Here is a 24783-nt window from a genome sequence, read left to right as displayed (position 1 = left end):
TTTGTGAGAGTATATTTGTATGTTTGGTATTTTCATTTATCCTTGTATGTCTTCCCTTGTTAGTGTGATTTGCATATTCTTACACACTACACCTCCCCACTTCCCTGGATGGGGGATGGGAAATATATGGGCTGATATAGGAGCTAGGCAAGGCATGTGGCCCCAGCATCTTCACCTTCAGAAGTAATCCGGGGAGCTGGGATAGCTAGGGCGCCCCGAGATTTAGGGATAGGGAAGGAGCCCTTAGCCCTTGGAAATCCTGCAACAGTGCAATGACAGTAGTATAATGCTCTCCCCATAGTCCTCAATATAGAATAATGCACTCCCTAAAGTCCTCTGTACAGTATACTGTACTCCCCATAGTCCTCAATATAATATAATGCACTCCCCTGTACACGTTGATACAGTTAAAAGTAGCATGCTCCAGGTGGGCTCTTCAGAACTTGTTGTTGAGGATGTTGACAGCAAGATCATGCTTTTCTACAGGGTTTGTGTGGAAGGATAAGTATACCTTGAGCAACATTAAGAAACCTAATATACATCAACCTCTGCCATTGTCTCTATAGTTGGATTTTTGATGTACAGTGGATATAAAAAGTCTCCACACCTCTGTTAAAATGCCTGAAAAATTTTGACCATCAACAATTGTAATTATTTTGCTGATAGTTTTATTGTCAAGTACAAATTATACTTTACAAATATTTATTACACATGAGTCAGACATATCAATTTTATACTTTAAAAAAAATCTTTATTTTCCATACAGCAGAAATACCTTCTAACCTTTACTAGAACTGCTCTATGTCTACTCTGAGTGGTTCCAAATTTCAAGTCAGTGCAATATACTGAGCAGTGGTAGAACATGGAGAGGTGCCTGAGTAGATAAGTTACTGCACGGCACATGTGGATGAAAATACAGAAAATACTGGCCACTTTTATATAAATGTAATTAACAATACTGGTGTCCTTTGGTGAAATGGAAACAGGCCATATATGGAATACACATGTAAGCAAGGATTAGTGACAAGTTTTTTGGATACCATAACTTGGTGACCATAATGCTTGTCACTCTTTTCCTCTAAAACCAGGACAGGAACAAAGTCCATGTAGACCTTTATGCTCAAAAATTGGTGACATTGGCTTGACATTCCAAATGTCAAAAATGTATAGCTAACTTAAAGGGTGTTTCTAATATGCAAAATATACAAAAATAAATATAAAAAAACTGTTGAATATACTTAGCTATGTGATAGCTCCTTTTGTCCCTGCTTCTGGAGTCCTCTATTCCCTGCCTCTCTTATCCATGTATGTCAATGTAAGGGCGATGGCTCATTCATACCACCTCTTCTGCTCACATTAATACTGATATTATTGGAGGAATACATAAAATATTTTCAGACTCCCATGACTTGTCTAGAAAAGTCTGCAAAGAACTGGGGTGTGGAAGTTTCCTGATCTGTTTGGAGCCAATAGCCAAGAGTACTCTGAACCCAATTTGGGACAATAGAAAGCCTTTGGCTATTCTCTTCTTGAAGTAGTACTACCCTGTGTATGTAATTCATCCAGGACATCCCATCAACTTCTTACTTCAAGCATTAGTTATGAACTAAATAATGAAAAGGTCTTCAAGTGGTGCTCGGCAAATGTCAGCTCTTTGATTGGAATGTGGAGCTTCAACTATTGACCATGCTTTGTATTCGACATCTGGCAATATAGAAGCTACTGAGAACTGTTTAAAAAACAGAAAAGAATAGGTGGTTGTCATAAATATGGTCATTTACATAAGATGGTTGAAAAAAGTTACATATGTTAAATTACCATTATTCAAGAGTAGGTAATATAATAACTTAAAGAGGTATTCCCATCTCTAAGATCCTATCCCAATAGTATTTACTAATAATATAAGCAAATATTTCCAATCAGAAAAGAAGTATAGTTTTTTGATACGCTATGTTTCTATCCTCATGTGCAGGCATTGCAAGATCTTAGGTATCCATGGTTACGACCACTAGCAACTAGCTAACTGTCACTTTATCGGTGGGCAGAGCCATGGATACCTAAGGTCCTGCAATGCTTGCACATGAGGAAAGACCTAGTGAATCAAGGAAACGATACTACAATTCTGATTGGATGTATTTGTTAATATTATTATTATTACACCTACTACATATTGGGATAGGATCTTGGATATGGGAATACCCCTTTAAGGAAAGGTTGAGCAGAGTCTCTAAAACACTAGTCACAAATGGATCATTTCAGCTCAAAATGCAGGAATCACATCAAATTAAACTTGATAATAACCTGTAGGTTTGAAAATCCAGAAGCCCTTAATGTCACATAAGGATGGTCATATTATCGAATATCATCTCACCTTTGGATCAAAGAAGAACCTTTGAGGAGCTGACATCAGAGGATGATAACAGTTCTGGTACATTTAATCCTGGATATTCAAAACATGAAGTTCTCAAGGTCTTAAATTCTCATCCACAATCTCAGACCCATTGAAAATAACTAATGGGATCCAGTTCATCTGGTTTGTAGGGTTTTTATCTGGAACCAAAAGTTAAAATATTACATTCTTTCAACCATTGGTTGTTAGACAATAACCGAGTATTAGATTCTTTATGCAAATCAAAGTCTATTTTAGTCTTATATGTCAAGGATCAATATTTTTTTTAAAATGTTGTGTCTGGCCTAACCTTAAGGACAGCCCAACAATTTTTATTTGGTGGAGGTCTTCATTCATACTATCCCATTGACTTGGGAGGAAGCAGTAACACCAGGTAGAGCCAATATGGCAAGTATGGAGCTATGCCTTGTAAACACTGAAGTGACATGATGGTGCCTATAAGAGAACCGTGGTCCATTCATATAGCTCAGTACTATTAAGCTAACACTGAGGTGAGAACCTATCTTAAGGAGTTAATATCAATTACAGAAGCAGCCATCTTACTGATCCACTCAGTTAGCAATTCCAGAGATTTGCTTTAAAGCAACACCGGGACATAATTTAGACTATACTAGGGATGAGCAAACGTGCTCAGTGGTACTCAGTTGTCACGGTGCTGGGATCTGCTCGTTACTCGACGAGTAATGGGCGGCTGCTATGTAAAACTCAAATCCCCACCCCGCATCTTTGGTGCCTGTTATGCAGCCAATAAGAATGCGGAAATTGCCTGTGAGTCACTGTAATGACACAACCATCTTGGTTGTGCCATTACTGTGATTGGCTGGATGTCAGACATCAAAAGGAAATTTAAAAGGACAGGTGCCGCCCCGATCGGCACACCGACGCCATGTCACAGCTCTGTGACACTTCATATTGGAAGGAGAGAGTGCTTGTCTAGGCCTGTGTGCACACAGTATAATGAATCAGAGGCCTGGTGCTGAAGCTGAGCCATCATACTAACAGCCCTTCTAAAGGCTAATCGTTTGCATCACATACAATCTGCAGTTAGTCTACGGAGGGAGAGAGAGTCACAGGAGCAGGGAGAGTGACAGAATACAGTCTGTAGACGGGGATTAGGCCTGTGCAGTCCGTTGGCAAATATATAGCTGCAGGTTTTTTTGTGGAAGCTGAACTTTTTTATATATATTTTGATCCATTCTTTGAGGCAATTTTTGTGTTATATAGCACACCCAAAAATCATTGAAACATTTTCCTGAGCTATATTTGTCAGCCATACACTATTCTGTAGAGTGGAATACATTTCTGTGATCTCTAAAACTGCTAAAAAGCTTTCAGAAATGTTGTAGGCTTCCATTTCCATTACATACAGTATTACATGCTCAATGAACATTTCTGTGATCTCTAAAAGTGAAGTCTTTTAAAAATGTTGTACTGTAGGCTTCTATTTCTCAGAAATACAGAGTTACATGCATTGTTAGCATTTCTGTGATCTCTAAAAGTGAACAAAAGCTTTAACATTTTGTAGTCTTCTATTAATCCTCACCCTGATCCTCCCACCATATTGAGTCCCAGGAGACTAGTGATCCCACACTAGGACACTCCGGGAGCTCTTCACAACATAATTTTATGATTGTGGCCTCTCAACCTGCATGCTCCAAGAGGGACAGGGTGACATGTGGTTTAGTGATGCATACACTTTAGCGCAGCCACAGCAACAAGAACATTACAATGAGGAACAGAAAATTTGGGATAAGGAGGAAGACGATGATGAGACATCATTGCTGCTAAGTCTTGTTGTTAAGTCGCAAAGTCAGGAGGACCAGAGTGCAGTGGTGGAAGACGAGGTGGTGGATGACAAAGTCACTGACCCAAGCTGGGAAGCTGGTATGCAGAGCAAGGCCAGCAGTGCTTAGGGGGAGAGATCATCAGCACCAAAACAGACAGGAAGAGGCAGTGGGGTGACCAGAGGGAGAAGGCAGCCAACTGTTCCACAGAGCGCCGACACTCCTGAATTTCTCCATCAAAGAGTTAGGTGTTCTCCAGCCTGAGGCTTTTTAAAGAAAGTTCTGAGACAAACGAAATAGCCATTTGCAACCTGTGCCAGGCAAAGATCAGCTGGGGCCTGACTACTAAGAATGTAACCACCACCAGCATGATCAGACATATGTTATCTAATCACCCGACTTGGTGGGCCTCACACCTTGGTCCATGATTGGTGCAATCAGGTGACACCACTGCCTCTTTCCCTGTGCTAGATGCTTCCCAATTCCCTGTCCAAAACACTGGCAAAGATGCCTCCTGCCCTGCACCTATCCATTCTGGCTTCCCATCATCAGGCACTTCCAAATCCTTAAGTACACAGCAAAAATGTCCTAAAGTCAACAAATTTGGCACTTCAATTTATCTTAACAACCCAATATGTCTGGACTGGAATTAGCAGCCGACCAAAAGAAGAGAACCAAAATACACTTAAAATGTCACATTTATTAATAATTATTACAATTTATAACATACATAATACATCATCACACAGAATTACACATAGAGGGGACCAAGTAAACCACCTCCAAGAATAATTAATTAAATATATAATGGCTCCCTACAATGTAAACATATACGGACCTGGTGCCTAACAAAACACAGTATTACATAAAGCTATATTGCACATGTAAACAATCATACAGGGTATTATATATTAGTATAATAAACCAGTGCCTATGGCATCCTTGAATAATAACATTCCTTAGTGAAGCCCCTCATAACAATATTGCACATCAGGTATACATTATATTACCTTTTGTTGAGGAGCCACCAGTACATCAGATGATAAACAGCAATGTTATGGGTGGTTAAGCTGTCCCCTTTCACCCCGACGTGTGCTTCATCCTTGGCTTCTTCCGGGGGCGTGAATCTTCCAAATCCTTGTCAAACCCAATCTTCAGCTGTCCCTATCCCAGGCCTTTGAATGAAAAATAAAGCTCCCAGCAGGGCACATTTCCCAGCTGCTTGCCGTGGAAATGTTGCCATTTAGTCTGGTAGACACAGAGGATTTCCAGTGACTTATGGCAGCAGCCATCTCTCGGTACTCAGTCCCCAGATGCCACTTTTTTCCCGGTGTGGATTCCCCGCCTTGTACTAGCACATGTCCAGGAGCATCACCAGTGGCCTCACCAATGCACTTACTGGGATTGTCCACTTAACGACTGACAAGTGAAAAAGATCTTGTGGCCAGGGACACTATACTTCCCTAATGGCACCCTGGGTGAACATTCTGGAGGCTGGGTCAGAGTAACACCCTGGCACGGGGCATGTGCGACGCTGAGGATTGCTGGCTCTACTTCTATCAGGGATTCCTCCTCCTCCTACAGCAGTTCCTGTACCCATCATGCTCCTCCTTATACTCCATCTCTGATGTGCTATCTCAGAGTATGTCGTCCACATCAGCCAGAAGCCGGAAGCTCTGCAGCACTGCCTCTGCAAAGCGGCAACAGACTCTGATGAAGCTAATTTGTCTATGAGACAAACTGCACGTCGTGGCAGAGATGCTTAAAGGAATAACAGACCAGACAGATCTCTGTTTTTTGCCACTGAACTTCCAATCAGGCATGGTTGTGTGAGAGAAATGGCGTAATCTGGTGGCGGCTGTGAAGCTTGGCAAGCTCGCACACGTACCCTGCTTGTCATATGTGCTCAACTTGGTACTTTAGCAGTTTCTGAAAATATGCCCAGATTTGTCAGAGTTTCTTGTCAGGGTACGCCGCATCAGTGATCACAAGTCGGCTACAGCTGCCGCAGCTCTGGCACTGCTGCAGCAGTGCATGCAAGTACCAGCTCACTTACCAGTGTGGGACGTCACCACACACTGAAACTCCACACTGCACATGCTGGCAAGGCTTTGTAAGCAGAAGAGGCTAGTGGTTAAGTACCAACTCCAACACGCCCATCACATTCTGGTCAGCCTCCACACATAACAACTGAAGAGTGGGCGTGGATGTCTGACATTTGTTTGGTTCTCTAAGACTTTGAGAACTTGACAAAGATGGTGAGCAGCAATGACGCCATAGTCAGTTCAACTATCCTGCTTCTGTGCCTATTTAAAATAGTGGCTGCTCATAATTAAACATGAAGTTTTGCCTGTGTACCAGATGGGGATGGAGGAAGACAAGATTATAGCCAACCCAGCCCCATCTCATCTGCTCAGAGCGGTGTGGGTAACAAAGAGAAGGTGGACCCTGAGGAGGAGGAAGATGAGGAAGAGGAGCTGGTGGCTAGTGCATCAGTGGCTAGTAGCCACACAACCTTCATCCTGTCTCTCCTACATGGATGGGCTGAGGATGGGAATGAGGAGGAAGAGAGGGAGGATGAAATGGAGAGTCACCATTATGGTGGAGACAGGGAGGTGTTGGCTGTATGGAGCTTGGCACACATGGCCAATATTATTTACCACTGCCTTTCTTGTGACACTCGCGAGTACTGGTTCTTAACCCTGCTAGACCCTCGCTGCAAGGAGAATGTTGCATCTTTTATTCCTGAGGCGAGGAGGTCTTTTAAAATGGTGCTATACCAGAAGGTCATTGTGGAAAATATGTTGAAAATATTTCCATCAGGAATACCAACCAAGGAGGAGAGGCGAGGGAGACACACAGCAGAGGCAGGGGTACATTGTCAAAGGCATGGGCCAATTTCATGACATCTGCCCAGCGCCCAGGGCCTGATGACTTGGTATTTTTGACAAGGAGGGAAAAGTTTTTAAAGATGGTCAAGGAATACCTTGCTGACCAAAGCAGCATACTCCCTAATTCCTCTACAACTTTGAGCTATTGTTTCTCAAAGCTGGACACCTGGCATGAGTTGTCCCTCTATGCCTTGGAGGTGTTTTGCTGCCATACCGCAAGAGTCTTATCTGAGTAGAATGCAAACAGGCTCACTCTCATAAAAATGAACAAAGCCTGGATTAGCCCACACTTTTCAACACCACCAAATGACAGCAACACATAAAGTGTTTGTAATATTCAATATTTTAATGCGGCCCACCAGTTGTTGCCTTTCAGAGGTCTATGGATGACCCTCATAATAATTTCTGCCTGGCTTTGCACTTTCTGCAAAGCCTTTATGATTGTATAAGTACTTCAACTACACTTTCGAAATATTTTTGTTCAAAATGTTGCTATGTATTCAATGACTCATCCATACAGTTTAGCACAGTTATTGTTGCATTACAGTGGTATGTAAAACCTACAAAGAAAAATATTTCAGGATTATATTACTCATCCATAGAATATTACGTTATATCTATGTCATTTTGGTGGTTTATAACAGTACACAAAAGTGTTTGAAAAATTAGCGTGTTTGTTCACATTTCTTACCCATACACTATTCCATTTTCTGGGGTTACATTTTTCAGCCATGCAGTATTACGTGTTCTTGGGTACATTTTGTTGGTATATAACCCTCAAAAAACTTCTCATCCATAGGGTATTACATCTTGATGGATAAATTTTGTTTCTATAGCAGCGTAAAAAAATAATTTTAAATTTAATCGGTATTATATTGCTCATCTATTGACCATTTCATGGCCTAGAGTACATTTGGTTGGTATATAAATCTCCCAAAACATGTTTACAAAATTTATCAGTATTATATTGCTCATCCATAGCCTTACATATTCTTAGGTAGATTTCAGTGTTATATAAGTCTCCAAAAACTTGTTCTAAATTTATCGATTTTATAATGATCACCTACAGACTATACAGTGGTGTGTAATACATTTCGTTGCTATATAACCCTCAAAATCCTTGTTCAAAATGTATCTGTATTATATTGCTCACCCATAGGGCATTGCATCTACTTGGTTAAATTTAGTTGCTGTACAAACATAAAAAAAAGTTAAATAATGTACCATATATACTCGAGTATAAGCCGACCCGAGTATAAGCCAACCCCCTAATTTTGCCACAAAAAACTGGGAAAACTTAATGACTCGAGTATAAGCCTAAGGTGGGAAATGCAGCAGCTACTGGTAAATGTCAAAAGTAAAAATAGATACCAATAAAAATTAATTTTACTGAGACATCAGTAGGTTAAGTGTTTTTGAATATCCATATTGAATCAGGAGCCCCATATAATAGTCCATACAGTTTATGATGGGCCCCATAAGATGCTCCATATTAAAATATGCCCCATATAATCCTGCATAAAGGTTAATAATGGCCCCATAAGATGCTCCATAGACACATTTGCCCAATATATTGCTGCACAAATGCTGATTATGGCCCCATAAAATGCTCCATAAAGATATTTGCCCCATATAGTGCTGCACAAACCTTGATTATGGCCCCATAAGATGCTCCATACAGACACTTGCCCCATATACCGTAATGCTCCACGAAGGTTAACTATGTCCCCATACAGACACTTGCCCCATATAGTGCTGCACAAACGTTATGGCCCCATATAGTGCTGCACAAATGTTATGGCCCCATACAGTGCTGCACAAACGTTATGGCCCCTTATATTGCTGCACAAATGTTATGGCCCCATATAGTGCTGCACAAACGTTATGGCCCCATATAGTGCTGCACAAATGTTATGGCCCCATAGAGTGCTGCACAAATGTTATGGCCCCATATAGTGCTGCACAAACGTTATGGCCCCATATAGTGCTGCACAAATGTTATGGCCCCATATAGTGCAGCACAAATGTTATGGCCCCATATAGTGCTGCACAAATGTTATGGCCTCTTATAGTGCTGCACAAACCTTATGGCCCCATAGATGTTCCATACAGACACTTGCCCCATTTGCTGCGATAAAAATAAATAAATCACATACTCACCTTTCTGTCGCTCAGGCCCCCGGCGCTTTCAATAGTTACCTGCTCCTCATTCCGGTGCGGCTCCGTCTTCCACACTGACGTTCAGCAGAGGGCGTGCACTAACCACATCACTGCGCTCTCTGATCTGAGCGTCACATCTGAAGACAGAGCGACACCCGGAACGAGGAAAGGTAACTATCGCGCATCGCAGCGCTCCCCTCTCCGTTATACTTACCTGCTCCTGGTGCTGTGCAGTCCCTGGCTTCCCCGGCGCTGCAGCTTGTTCCTGTACTGAGCGGTCACCGTTACTGCTCATTACAGTAATGAATATGCGGCTCCACCTCTATGGGAGGTGGAGCCGCATATTCATTACTGTAATGAGCGGTACCATGTGACCGCTCAGTACAGGAAGAAGCTGCTGCTGCCGGCGTCGGGGACCTGCAGGGACCGCACCAGGAGTAGGTGAGTATAATTTCACAGCCCCTGCGTATGACTCGAGTATAAGCCGAGAGGGGGACTTTCAGCTCAAAAAAGTGGGCTGAAAATCTCAGCTTATACTCGAGTATATACGGTATTTGTCACGCCGTTCTGTCTGTTTCTGCTTTTCGGCATGACAATGCATATGTTTGCTTTAACCCTTTACTCTTTTCTCCCTGAATTGAGTTGGGATACTGTTGGCTGTTACTTGGATGAGCCTTCTCAGTTCCCTGCTCTGCTGCGCAGTCGTACATGGGTGTTTAGGTATTTGCCCTGCTGCATACCTTCTTCATGTGCGGTCCCTGGTTGCTGCTGTGAAGCTGTCCGCAGGTTGTGAGGTCATTTGCAGCTGGTGCATAACTTTCCATGTGAGTCAGTGCATGCAGTTTCAGTCAGGTGCCCTGAGCCTCAGATCCTGCACTGATTGTGCTGTAATGGTTTCTGTTTGTGCTTAGGGTGCGTGCGGCCACACCTCCCCTGCTTTTATCAGGGTGAGGGTGTGTACTTCAAATGCTGTCCCCAGCCAATTGCTTAGGGGCAGCTCCTACTTAAAGTTCCCCTGCCCTATGGGCAGGGCCAGAGCTACTCACAAAGCTCCTGAACTTTGCTAAGTGTGTTTGTGTTCCATCACCTCTCCTGTCTATGTTTTGGTACCAAAGTCCTTGCCTTGATTCCTGTTTTGTCCTGTTCGGGCACGTGTCCTGGAGGTGGTATATCCAGGCCCGGGTCCTTGATCCTGTACTTTTCCTGTACCTGAACCTGTCTGAACTGTGTCTGCTGTGATTATGTTCCTGGAATCCCTTTGCATCTGGAGCCTCACTCCCAGTGATTTTGAGTCTCTTGAAACCGGTGTTTCTGCTGAGCATCTACTACTCTGTGCTCTGACTACCATGCGGTGTTAACCCTGTCTGGCTCATGTTCAGTACGGCGGTGTTCGCCAGTGTCCCAGCTGATGACCTGGGCTGCCATGCCAGTGTCCCGGATGTCTGTCCAGTACTCCTGTGTCCTGATGCCCTGCCTGTGTCCTGATGTCCTGAGGTCTTTCCTGAGTTCAGATGTCCTGATGTCCTGTCTGTAACCTGATGTCTTGCCTGCGCCCTGATGTCCTCGGGTATCCTGATGTCCTGCCTGTGTCCTGATGTCCCGCCTATGTGTGCCTCGGTGATCCGTTGGTGCCTTGGGGTCCACTGGGTGGTACCCTTCTGAGGTGTGGAATCGGGAGCCTGACATCGTCATGTTTTGTTTACGTACTGTATGACTTTACTTTAGTAAACTTTACTTTCTCTATACCTGAAGTTACGCGGTGTAATCAAGTCCTACATGTCTCTTTCCTTGTCCACATGCTCAGCTGCCACAGAACCCCGGTCGCTGCCCTCCTCTAGTTCGGGTACGCCAGGTCCCCCTCTGCGGTTTAAAGGGTCCATATTGCGTCCCCGGGGGACGCGCACCCCACGCCTTCTGAGGTTGGTCAGCATGGGGGCGTCTATGGGCTGGGCCAATAGGGTATTGCATTTTTTGGGGTACATTTCGTTGGTATATGACCCTCAAAAAGCTTGTTAAAAAATTTAGGCTGTGTGAGTTTTTTTCTTCACAGATTTGTGACAAAACCTGAAGCAAAACCTGATGCTAGCAAAGTGAATGACAAACCTGAAGTGTCATGCACACGTTGAGTATTTTTGACTTGCAGACTTAGTGCAATAATCTGCAGCATGGCAATTCTCTGTGCATTTGTGGCACCCCAGGAGTTCGGGTACCACAGTGGAGACAAATGGGATCCCTTTGGCAGGCAAGCTGTACACACAACACATTCCAACTCCAGGCCAGAAGGGGGAGCTCAAAACCCTGTTTTAGGGGAACTTCCCTGGATTCCATCCTGGTCTGGAGGAGTTAGTCAGTCTGTGTGAGAAAAGAGACAGGAAAGGAGCTCTGAGGAGCGATTAGGAGCTCAAGGAGGTGGCAATTGGGCCTCCTATGAGCCAGAGCACAGAAACCGGTCACCGGGAGCCCGAGATTGTGGATAATTGCAAGGTCCACAGTAGAACCGGAGGGCATGGAACTATATGTAAATTGCCCATACTAAACCTGAGGTACAGAAGCAGTTATAGCCTGGAGTCACTGTGTCAGAGACCCCAACAGAACAGCTCAAGTTGCCTACCATGCAGGTACTGTCCCAGGACAGGAGAGAGAAAGGGGTACCTTGCCAGCAAGCTACAGGTAGAAAGGGACCAGAAAACCAGCACATAGTGGAAGGCTCCCAACCTGACCTGCCAAGGGGATTTCTACTTGTTTTCAGGCTGCATGGACTCCTTCTGCACTTGTTGCCGGTACCCTGGACTGAGGCTGACTACTACTTTAGTAAACCAGGTAAAGACTACAACCCTGTGTCCTCCGTTATTTACCGGCAACCCACCATCCTTGCCATACACCTTCGGAGCCCTGGGGATCCTGCTTCACCTGAGGGAAGCGCCACCATCTTGCTGCATCAACATCACCCCAGAGGACCCCTTTAAGCAGGGTCGGTGCCCTCTGACCGAGAACCACGAATAGACTTTATTCCAAAATACCCCTTAAAGACCTTTCCCCTTTAATTGAGTGCCAGGTCCACCGTGATATCCCCTTTAAGTGCGACCTGACCCGGTACCGAGTACCCCGCTGCCCTGGAGGGCGACTCACATTCTTGCCCTGCGGTTTTCAACATTCACTTCACTCAAATCAATACAAAATGCAGGAAAGTTTTTTGCAGTTGCATTTTTCCAGCCAAGAGATGCAGAAATGGAGCCGAAATTTTACTCAATATGTGCACATACCCATATCAATATTTTATTGCTCATCTATAGACTATTCTGTGGTCTGAAGTACATTTCCTTGGTATATAACCCTCAAAAGTGCATAGTCTGTCAATACATGACAATTTGAACAGAATGTGTATGAGGCCTTCCTTTGTGTCTAATACATGGTGTATCTGAGTCCCTTATTTTTAGCAGTTAATGCTTCCTTCATAAACTAAACTGAAATTTCCTATTTTTTGATAAACAAATAAATTTTGGCTTACTGACATTATGCATTTAAGTAAAACCCTTTTAAATATTGCCTTATATACAAGTGATTATACAGAAAAAAATGTTTCTTAACATTTTATTTTCCTGGAAAATGCAATTTCTCGTCAGTTTGGAATGTTTTATTGTCAGTCCTTAAAGTGGAGTAAAAGTGTGACACCATTGTTCTCAGCAGCGATCTGGGAGTCATAGATGAATCCAGGAGTCTCCCCCATGCTGTTCTCCTTCCATTCAGCACTTTTTCCATCAATTTGAACATTTTCACTACCCCCAGATCTCTTTGTAGGGTCTGCCGGAAAAAAGCTCAGTTTTCTCATTGACTCCCAATATAATTGTTAAGGTTCCTTCACACTGAGCAACTTTCCAACGAGAACCACAGCGATCCGTGACGTTGCAGCGTCCTGGATAGCGATCTCGTTGTGTTTGACATGCAGCAGCGATCAGGATCCTGCTGTGACATCGCTGGTCGGAGCTAGAAGTCCGGAACTTTATTTGGTCGTCAGGTCAGCGTGTATTGTCATGTTTGACAGCAAAAGCAACGATGCCTGCAATGGATTTTCATGGAGCCAACAACCAGCGAGAACGATAAGTACGTCACTGGATCGCTCCTGCATCGTTCTGCTGTTGCCGGTGTTTGACGTCTCCTAGCGACCTAAACAGCGACGCTGCAGCGATCGGCTCGTTGTCTATATCGCTGCAGCGTCGCTTAATGTGACGGTACCTTTACTCGAAACAAGCATTTGAGTATTAGGAATTGCCCAGTTCAAGCAACAAGATACCGAGCATTTTAGTGCTCGCTCATCCCTAGACTACACCTCTGGACTTGTTGTTGCGTATTGTAGAGATGGATGAAGAGTGAAGTTGTCCCAATTCCCTATCATCAATGGTTTGATCATCATTTGTTATCTGTCACCAGAGGATTTTAATAGAGGTGTCAACTTTAATTGTGATGCAGCCCCGATGATGACATGACCACTGTCCCCCCGTGTATGCCGCACAAGATGAAAAATTATTTCTACCAAATGGTATGCTCCAGTCCATTGTGTTAGGAAATTTTAGTGGCCAGTGTAAAAACAACAACATTCCAACCAATCTGCCAATAGATTTTTTTTACTATTATCCACTGAAAGTTGAGTTAGTACCTGAACATTCTTCTCTGTGAACATTCTTCTATCCAAGCAGTGGACAGCCCCTTTAAAAGCATAGTTCTCATTTGACATTCGATGTGAGCAGTTACCTGACTCCGCACTTTGTGTTGTGCCTTCACTGCTACATCCGTGTTTGTAGGAGCAGGAATGGCATAGAAGTGCTACTCCTTGACACTTGCAGAACTCAAAGCCCTTTCCTCGTTCGGTCTGAATCTACAGAAGAAAGCAATGATTGTGCATGTGAGACGGATAGAAAATGGCCATATATATATTACTTCAGGGGCACAATTTATGTTTTTTGATTAATTGAAATAAGTTATTTCATACTAGATGGTGGCCCGATTCTAACGCATCGGGTATTCTAGAATATGTATGTATGTATGTACGTCGCGCCTGTCGCTGATTGGTCGCAGGATGTCGGGGGTTCGGGGAGCTGGATGTCGGGGGTTCGGGGCGCAGGATATAGTACAGCCACGTAGTATATAACACTGCCACATAGTATATAGCACAGCCATGTAGTATATAGCACAGCCCACGTAACACAGACAAACACATAGTATATAGCACAGCCATGTAGTATATAGGAGCCACGTAGTATATAGCAGCCACGTAGTATACAACACAACCCATGTAATATATAGCACAGCCCACGCAGAATATAACACAGCCACATAGTATATAACACAGCTCATGCAGTATATAAAAAAGCCACATAGTATATAACACAGCCCACGCAGTATATAACACAGCCCACGTAGTATATAACACAGCCCACGTAGTATATAATACAGGCCACGTAGTATATAACACAGCACATGCAGTATATAACACAGCCCACGAAGCATATAGCACAGCCACGTAGTATATAGGAGCCACGTAGTATATAGCACAGCTCACGCAGTATATAACACAGCCCACGTAGTATATAATACAGGCCACGTAGTATATAACACAGCACATGCAGTATATAACACAGCCCACGCAGTATATAGCACAGCCACGTAGTATATAGGAGCCACGTAGTATATAGCACAGGTCACGCAGTATATAACACAGCCATGTAGTATATAACACAGCCCACGCAGTATATAAAACAGCCCACGCAGTATATAACACAGCCCATGCAGTATATAGCACAGCCCACGTAGTATATAGGAGCCATGTAGTATATAGCACAGCCCACGCAGTAAATAACACAGCCCACGCAGTATGTAACACAGCCCACAGTATAAAACACAGCCCATGCAGTATATAACAAAGCCAACGTATTATATAACAGCCCACGTAGTAAATAACACTGCCCACATTGTATATAACACTTCCCACGTAGTATATAGCAGCCACGCAGTATATAACACAGCCCACGTAGTATATAGCAATGTGGGCACCATATCCCTGTTAAAAAAAAGAATTAAAATAAAAAATAGTTATATACTCACCCTCCGGCGTCCACCGAAGCTGTTCCGATGCGCGCGATGCTGCCGCCAGCTTCCGTTCCCAGTGATGCATTGCGAAATTACCCAGATGACTTAGCGGTCTTGTGAGACTGCTAAAGGTACCTTCACACTCAGCGACGCTGCAGCGATACCGACAATGATGTCGATCGCTGCAGCGTCGCTGTTTGGTCGCTGGAGAGCTGTCACACAGACAGCTCTTCAGCGACCAACGATCCCGAGGTCCCCGGGTAACCAGGGTAAACATCGGGATACTAAGCGCAGGGCCGCGCTTAGTAACCCGATGTTTACCCTGGTTACCAGCGTAAAAGTAAAAAAAAACAAACAGTACATACTTACCTGTCCCCGGCGCTCTGCTTCTCTGCACTCCTCTGCACTGACTGTGAGCACAGCGGCCGGAAAGTGACGTCACCGCTCTGCTTTCCGGCTGACCGACGCTCACAGCCAGTGCAGGAGGAGTGCAGAGAAGCAGAACGCCGGGGACAGACAGCGGTAGGAAAGTATGTACTGTTTGTTTTTTTTACTTTTACGCTGGTAACCAGGGTAAACATCGGGTTACTAAGCGCGGCCCTGCGCTTAGTAACCCGATGTTTACCCTGGTTACCAGTGAAGGCATCGCTGGATCGGTGTCAAACACGCCGATCCAGCGATGTCTGCAGGGAGTCCAGCGACGAAATAAAGTTCTGGACTTTCCTCAGCGACCAACGATCTCCCAGCAGGGGCCTGATTGTTGGTCGCTGTCACACAGAACGATTTCCTTAACGATATCGTTGCTACGTCACAAAAAGCAACGATATCGTTAACGATATCGTTATGTGTGAAGGTACCTTAAGTCATCTGGGTAATTTCGCAATGCATCACTGGGAACGGAAGCTGGCGGCAGCATCGCGTGCATCGGTGGACGACAGAAGGTGAGAATAGCACGATTTTTTAATTTTTTTAATTATTTTTAACAGTATATCTTTTTACTATTGATGCTGCTGGCGCTGACTGGAGGGGAGTAGGGAGGGGGCACTGACTTGAGGAGAGTAGGAAGGAGCCAATTCGCGGCCGGACTAAGCCTGTCGCTGATTGGTCGTGGCCGGCCGGCTGCGACCAATCAGCCACTTGGGATTTCCCGGACAGACAGACAAACAGACGGAAATGCCCCTTAGATGATTATATAGATAGAAGGGTGCCGTTAAAATACATTTATTTTTACCAGGACTGCCCCATGGGCAAAAAGGTTGGAAAACAATGATCCAATGAGGAACAGAAGGTCATTACCTGGTTAGTTTCGTTAGAGCAGGAATCCACTGGGAAAATATCACAGCCCTGGCAGCACAGACCAGTGGAAAAAAATGAGGGCACGTTACAGTAAATTTCCTCCTCCTGAAAGGAAATAGAAAATAGTTATAAATCTACCGATATTGGGAGTAGTACAAGAATTGCACAACAATATGAGTAATCCTATAGACATACATGAACTGACAGCTTGTGTGTCTAAAAAGCTTCCTCCAGAACTGACAGTATGATGACCTACCCTTATCAGATCATCAATATCCAATCAGTTGGATCCAACAGCAGGAAACAACTAAATCAGCTGATATCAGCTCCAGCAGCGGCCAGCTGGAGACAGAACAGCACTGCTCTGGTCAATACGTAGTGGCCATTTTCAGGTTTCTCCCATACACTTCATCAGGAGCTAATTGCAGTACCTAGTAGCAGCCAATCCAGTGTGTATGAAGCTGCACTGTTCCAACTCTGTACACTGGGCCCAATGCATCAACACCAACATTGTGGATACCCGTGACAATGAAGGGCATGCTGGAGCCTGCCTCTTCATTAATCAGGATCATGGTCCCTCTCTGGGCAATTAATATCTGCCCTCAGTCACTGGCTTTCCCTCTCTGGCAGAGAAAAATTTGCGGGAGGCCACGACAGTTTTTTCCATGAATTAACCCTTTAATTTAACACCTACAGCTCCCAAATTTTACACACACACACACACACACACACACACACACACACACACACACACACACACACACACACACACTACTAACATTATTATTGAGGGACATATAAAAATCTAACTGTTCTGCAATGGTTTACTGTATGTAAACCATGTCTCATATCCTGTCGGGTGCTGCAATGATTTTACAAACCCGACAATTGAATTATCGGCTATTCCGCTATCTAACTCTCTATGAAATATAAATATATATACAGTGGCCTATCCAGGGGGGGCAGCCGGGGCATGTGCCCTGGGCGCAGCTGACAGGGGGGCGCCAGCGGGCCGCCTGATGTGGCGGTCCAAGGAGGAGGCTCCTCGTCGGCGGAATTCTGCCGCCCCCACACTGAGATTCTTCTGTTCTCTGAGCTGGCTGTCAAATTGACAGCGGGCTCAGAGAAAGTGCTGCGTGTTGGTTCCCAAGGATGTACTAGCGTCTAGGGTACGCTAGTACCCTTGATCTATGCCCTGACCGCCGCACATCCGCATCAGTGAAGCTCCAGCAGCGTGATCAGGTCACATGACGTCACTCGCCGGCTCTTCACAGGCAGCCTTGCGGTTTGTGGTAAGTGCTCCAGCTCCAGACGGCTGGGTAATGGAGGCTGGAGCTGAAGACACCGAAGGCTTAACCCCTTAGCGACCGCCGATACGCCTTTTAACGGCGGCCGCTAAGGATACTTAAACCACAGCGCCGTTAATTAACGGCGCTGTGGAAAAAGTCCATAGCGCCCCCCAGAGGCTGATTTTCTCCGGGGTCTCGGCTGCCGAGGGTAGCCGAGACCCCAGAGAACATGATTCGGGGGGGTTTTAACCCACCCCGCATTTGCGATCGCCGGTAATTAACCATTTACCGGCAATCGCAAAAAAAAAAAAAAAAAACGATCTCTTTTTAATTTCTCTGTCCTCCGATGCCGGGGGTAGCCGAGACCCCAAAGAGCATGATCGGGGTCGGTATTACCGACCCCTGTTTTGCGATCGCCGGTAATTAACTGTCTACCGGCGACCGCAAAAAAAAAAAGTAAAGTGTAATTCTCTGTCCTCTGATGTGATCGCACATCAGAGGACAGAGAAATAGGGGGATTCGGGGACCCTAGCATACTCACCTAGGTCCCTGGATCCTCTTGCTGCTCCTCCTGGCCGCCGGCAGAAGAACATGGCGGACGCATGCCCAGTGCGCCCGCCATCTGTCTCCATCTGCCGGCCGGCAGGAGAACAGCAGTTGGGGCTAAAATTAGGGGTAGGGGTAGGGTTAGGGGTAGGGTTAGGGTTAGGGGTAGGGTTAGGGTTAGGGGTAGGGTTAGGGGTAGGGGTAGGGGTAGGGGTAGGGTTAGGGGTAGGGTTAGGGTTAGGGGTAGGGTTAGGGGTAGGGTTAGGGGTAGGGTTAGGGGTAGGGGTAGGGTTAGGGGTAGGGCTAGGGCTAAGGTTAGGGCTAGGGTTGGGGCTAAATTTAGGGTTAGGGTTGGGGCTAAATTTAGGGTTAGGGTTGGGGCTAAACTTAGGGTTAGGCTTCTTTCAAACTTACGTCGGTACGGGGCCGTCGCAATGCGTCGGCCCGACATACCGACGCACGTTGTGAAAATTGTGCACAACGTGGGCAGCAGCTGTAGTTTTTCAACGCATCCGCTGCCCAATCTATGTCCTGGGGAGGAGGGGGCGGAGTTACGGCCACGCATGCGCGGTCAGAAATGGCGGATGCGACGTACAAAAAAAGTTTCATTGAATGTTTTTTTTGCGCCGACGCTCCGCCAAAACACAACTGATCCAGTGCACGACGGACGCGACGTGTGGCCATCCGTCACGATCCGTCGGCAATACAAGTCTATGGGCAAAAAACGCATCCTGCGGGCACATTTGCAGGATCCGTTTCTTGTCCAAAACTACGGATTGCGACGGAATGCCAAACGACGCAAGTGTGAAAGTAGCCTTAGGGCTAGGGTTGGGGCTAAAGTTAGGGTTAGGGTTGGGGCTAAAGTTAGGGTTAGAGCTGGGATTAGGGTTAGGGTTTGGATTAGGGTTGGTATTAGGGTTATGGTTGGCATTAGGGTTACGCTTGGGATTAGGGTTAGGTTTGGGATTAGGGTTAAGGTTAGGGTTGTGATTAGGGGTGTATTGGGATTAGGGTTAGGTTTGAGGTTAGGGTTGAGATTAGGATTAGGGGTGTGTTGGATTTAGGGTTTTGATTAGGGTTATGGTTAGGGTTGACATTAGGGTTGTTTTGGGGTAAGGGTTGTGATTATGGTTAGGGTTAGTGATTAGGATTATGGATCAGGTTGGGATTAGGGTTAGGGGTGTGTTGGAGTTAGGGTTGGAGCTAGAATTGGGGGGTTTCCACTGTTTAGGTACATCAGGGGGTCTCCAAACACGACAGCCAATTTTGCGCTCAAAAAGTCAAATGGTGCTCCCTCCCTTCTGAGCTCTGCCGTGCGCCCAAACAGTGGGTTACCCCCACATATGGGGCATCAGCGTACTCGGGATAAATTGGACAACAACTTCTGGGGTCCAATTTCTCTTGTTACCCTTGTGAAAATAAAAACTTGGGGGCTACAAAATCTTTTTTGTGAAAAAAAAAATATTTTTTATTTTCACGACTCTGCATTCTAAACTTCTGTGAAGCACTTGGGCATTCAAAGTTCTCACCACACATCTAGATAAGTTCCTTGGGGGGTCTAGTTTCCAAAATGGGGTCACTTGTGGGGGGTTACTACAGTTTAGGTACATCAGGGGCTCTGCAATCGCAGCATAATGCCCACAGACCATTCTATCAAAGTCTGCATTCCAAAAAGGCGCTCCTTCCCTTCCGAGCTCTGCCGTGCGCCCAAACAGTGGTTTACCCCCACATATGGCGCATCAGCATACTCGGGATAAATTGGACAACAACTATTGCAGTCCAATTTCTCCTGTTACCCTTGTGAAAATAAAAACTTGGGGGCTACAATATCTTTTTTGTGGAAAAAAAAAATATTTTTTATTTTCACGACTCTGCATTCTAAACTTCTGTGAAGCACTTGGGCATTCAGAGTTCTCACCACACATCTAGATAAGTTCCTTGGGGGGTCTAGTTTCCAAAATGGGGTCACTTGTGGAGGGTTTCTACTGGTTAGGTACATCAGGGGCTCTGCAATCGCAGCATAATGCCCACAGACCATTCTATCAAAGTCTGCATTCCAAAAAGGCGCTCCTTCCCTTCCGAGCTCTGCCGTGCGCCCAAACAGTGGTTTACCCCCACATATGGCGCATCAGCGTACTCGGGATAAATTGGACAACAACTATTGCAGTCCAATTTCTCCTGTTACCCTTGTGAAAATAAAAACTTGGGGGCTACAATATCTTTTTTGTGGAAAAAAAAATATTTTTTATTTTCACGACTCTGCATTCTAAACATCTGTGAAGCACTTGGGTATTCAAAGTTCTCACCACACATCTAGATAAGTTCCTTGGGGGGTCTAGTTTCCAAAATGGGGTCACTTGTGGAGGGTTTCTACTGGTTAGGTACATCAGGGGCTCTGCAAACGCAACATAATACCCGCAGACCATTCTATCAAAGTCTGCATTCCAAAACGGCGCTCCTTCCTTCCGAGCTCTGCCGTGCGCCCAAACAGTGGTTTACCCCAACATATGGGGTAGCAGCATACTCAGGACAAATTGGACAACAACTATTGCAGTCCAATTTCTCCTGTTACCCTTGTGAAAATAAAAACTTGGGGGCTAAAAAATCTTTTTTGTGGAAAAAAAAATATTTTTTAATTTCACGGCTCTGCATTATAAACTTCTGTGAAGCACTTGGGCATTCAAGGTTCTCACCACACATCTAGATAAGTTCCATGGGGGGTCTAGTTTCCAAAATGGGGTCACTTGTGGGGGATTTCTACTGTTTAGGCACATCAGGGGCTCTCCAAACGCGACATGGCGTCCGATCTCAATTCCAGACAATTCTACATTGAAAAAGTAAAACGGCACTCTTTCTCTTCCAAGCTCTGCGGTGCGCCCAAACAGTGGTTTACCCCCACATATTGGGTATCGACGTACTCAGGAGAAATTGCACAACAACTTTAGTGGTCTAATTTCTCCTGTTACCCTTGTGAAAATAAAAATTTGTGGGCAAAAAGATCATTTTTGTAGAAAAAATGCAATTTTTTTTTTCACGGCTCTACGTTATAAACTTCTGTGAAGCACATGGGGGTTCAAAGTGCTCACCACACATCTAGATAAGTTCCTTAAGGGGTCTAGTTTCCAAAATGGTGTCACTTGTGGGGGGTTTCCACTGTTTAGGCACATCAGGGGCTCTCCAAACGTGACATGGCGTCCGATCTCAATTCCAGCCAATTCTGCATTGAAAAAGTCAAACGGCGCTCCTTCACTTCTAAGTTCTGCGGTGCGCCCTAACAGTGGTTTACCCCCACATATGGGGTATTGGCGTATTCAGGAGAAATTGCATAACAAAATTCATGGTTACATTTCTGTTTTTACACTTGTGAAAATAAAAAAAATGGTTCTGAATTAAGATGTTTGCAAAAAAAAGTTAAATGTTCATTTTTTCCTTCCACATTGTTTAAGTTCCTGTGAAGCACGTAAAGGGTTAATAAACTTCTTGAATGTGGTTTTGAGAACCTTGAGGGGTGTAGTTTTTAGAATGGTGTCACACTTCATTATTTTCTATCATATAGACCCCTCAAAATGACTTCAAATGTGATGTGGTCCCTAAAAAAAAATGGTGTTGTAAAAATGAGAAATTGCTGGTCAACTTTTAACCCTTATAACTCCCTAACAAAAAAAAATTTTGTTTCCAAAATTGTGCTGATGTAAAGTAGACATGTGGGAAATGTTATTTATTAACTATTTTTCGTGACATATCTCTCTGATTTAAGGGCATAAAAATACAAAGTTTGAAAATTGCAAAATTTTAAAACTTTTCGCCATATTTCCGTTTTTTTCATAAATAATCGCAAGTAATATCGAAGAAATGTTACCACTAACATGAAGTACAATATGTCACGAAAAAACAATCTCAGAATCAGCGGGATCCGTTGAAGCGTTCCAGAGTTATAACCTCATAAAGTGACACTGGTCAGAATTGCAAAAATTGGCCTGGTCATTAAGTACCAAATTGGCTCTGTCACTAAGGGGTTAATGTTGGAAATTTAAGGGGGCTACTAAGTACCTGGCTAGGAAGGGATGGTTGTGGTCGGCGGGGACGCTATTTGGCAGCAGACATCACACAAGGTAGCAAGGATAGGGAGGGAGCAGGGCAGGGGGAAAAAATTAACTGTGTGAGGACTGAAGCAAGGCCATTGGGCTGGATGGGTGCAATGTCCTGATTTCTGCCCTCATAATGTGCTCAGATTTCTTCTGCACCCCAATGTCCTGATTTCTGTCCCCATCCCCCCCATATGTTCCTCAGATTTCTCTACCACATGCAACTGCACCCGGGAAGGGGGAATGGGGGCAGAAATCAGGACATTATGGGGGCAGAAATCTGAGGATATTATAGGGGACAGTAATCTGAGGGGGGGGGGGGGGGCACCAAACTGATCCTTTGCCCTGGGTGCAGGAAGAGCTAGATACACCTCTGTATATATGTGTATATATATATATATATATATATGTCAATGACAAATATATATACAGTATATACAGTGGGGCAAAAAAGTATTTAGTCAGTCAGCAATAGTGCAAGTTCCACCACTTAAAAAGATGAGAGGCGTCTGTAATTTACATCATAGGTAGACCTCAACTATGGGAGACAAACTGAGAAAAAAAATCCAGAAAATCACATTGTCTGTTTTTTTAACATTTTATTTGCATATTATGGTGGAAAATAAGTATTTGGTCAGAAACAAAATTTAATCTCAATACTTTGTAATATATCCTTTGTTGGCAATGACAGAGGTCAAACGTTTTCTGTAAGTCTTCACAAGGTTGCCACACACTGTTGTTGGTATGTTGGCCCATTCCTCCATGCAGATCTCCTCTAGAGCAGTGATGTTTTTGGCTTTTCGCTTGGCAACACGGACTTTCAACTCCCTCCAAAGGTTTTCTATAGGGTTGAGATCTGGAGACTGGCTAGGCCACTCCAGGACCTTGAAATGCTTCTTATGAAGCCACTCCTTCGTTGCCCTGGCGGTGTGCTTTGGATCATTGTCATGTTGAAAGACCCAGCCACGTTTCATCTTCAATGCCCTTGCTGATGGAAGGAGGTTTGCACTCAAAATCTCATGATACATGGCCCCATTCATTCTTTCATGTACCCGGATCAGTCGTCCTGGCCCCTTTGCAGAGAAACAGCCCCAAAGCATGATGTTTCCACCACCATGCTTTACAGTAGGTATGGTGTTTGATGGATGCAACTCAGTATTCTTTTTCCTCCAAACATGACAAGTTGTGTTTCTACCAAACAGTTCCAGTTTGGTTTCATCAGACCATAGGACATTCTCCCAAAACTGCTCTGGATCATCCAAATGCTCTCTAGCAAACTTCAGACGGGCCCGGACATGTACTGGCTTAAGCAGTGGGACACGTCTGGCACTGCAGGATCTGAGTCCATGGTGGCGTAGTGTGTTACTTATGGTAGGCCTTGTTACATTGGTCCCAGCTCTCTGCAGTTCATTCACTAGGTCCCCCCGCGTGGTTCTGGGATTTTTGCTCACCGTTCTTGTGATCATTCTGACCCCACGGGGTGGGATTTTGCGTGGAGCCCCAGATTGAGGGAGATTATCAGTGGTCTTGTATGTCTTCCATTTTCTAATTATTGCTCCCACTGTTGATTTCTTCACTCCAAGCTGGTTGGCTATTGCAGATTCAGTCTTCCCAGCCTGGTGCAGGGCTACAATTTTGTTTCTGGTGTCCTTTGACAGCTCTTTGGTCTTCACCATAGCGGAGTTTGGAGTCAGACTGTTTGAGGGTGTGCACAGGTGTCTTTTTATACTGATAACAAGTTTAAACAGGTGTCATTACTACAGGTAATGAGTGGAGGAAAGAGGAGACTCTTAAAGAAGAAGTTACAGGTCTGTGAGAGCCAGAAATCTTGATTGTTTGTTTCTGACCAAATACTTATTTTCCACCATAATATGCAAATAAAATGTTAAAAAAACAAACAATGTGATTTTCTGGATTTTTTTTCTCAGTTTGTCTCCCATAGTTGAGGTCTACCTATGATGTAAATTAAAGACGCCTCTCATCTTTTTAAGTGGTGGAACTTGCACTATTGCTGACTGACTAAATACTTTTTTGCCCCACTGTATATATATATATATATATATATATATATATATATACACAGTATATATCTAGCTATACTGTGTGTAGACATTCATTCTATCTATTCTATTTTAACCTGTCAGTGTGATTTTACATTACACCGCACTGAATTGCCGACTTTTCTAAAGGACACCGGTGCGTATTTCTCGTAAGACACACTGATGGTCCATGTGGTAT

The 24783-nt window shown here is 44.5% G+C and overlaps 1 protein-coding gene across 1 annotated transcript in view; it reads right to left on the bottom strand.

Annotated features, from left to right (window-relative positions):
• Positions 1-657: 657 nt before the first annotated feature.
• Positions 658-24783, bottom strand: part of VWCE (von Willebrand factor C and EGF domains) — a 152136-nt gene continuing 128010 nt past the window's right edge. The window contains exons 27-30 of the mRNA XM_069740406.1: positions 16626-16730; positions 13995-14118; positions 2372-2550; positions 658-1729 (exon numbers count right to left, since the gene is read on the bottom strand). Coding sequence (XP_069596507.1) covers positions 2465-2550; positions 13995-14118; positions 16626-16730 — 315 coding nt within the window. The 3' untranslated portion in view covers positions 658-1729; positions 2372-2464. The remainder of the gene's footprint in view (positions 1730-2371; positions 2551-13994; positions 14119-16625; positions 16731-24783) is intronic.

Source organism: Ranitomeya imitator, chromosome 9 (genome assembly GCF_032444005.1).
Source record: "Ranitomeya imitator isolate aRanImi1 chromosome 9, aRanImi1.pri, whole genome shotgun sequence".
Lineage (NCBI taxonomy): Eukaryota > Metazoa > Chordata > Amphibia > Anura > Dendrobatidae > Ranitomeya > Ranitomeya imitator.
This window is presented reverse-complemented; position numbering and strand designations above follow the sequence as displayed.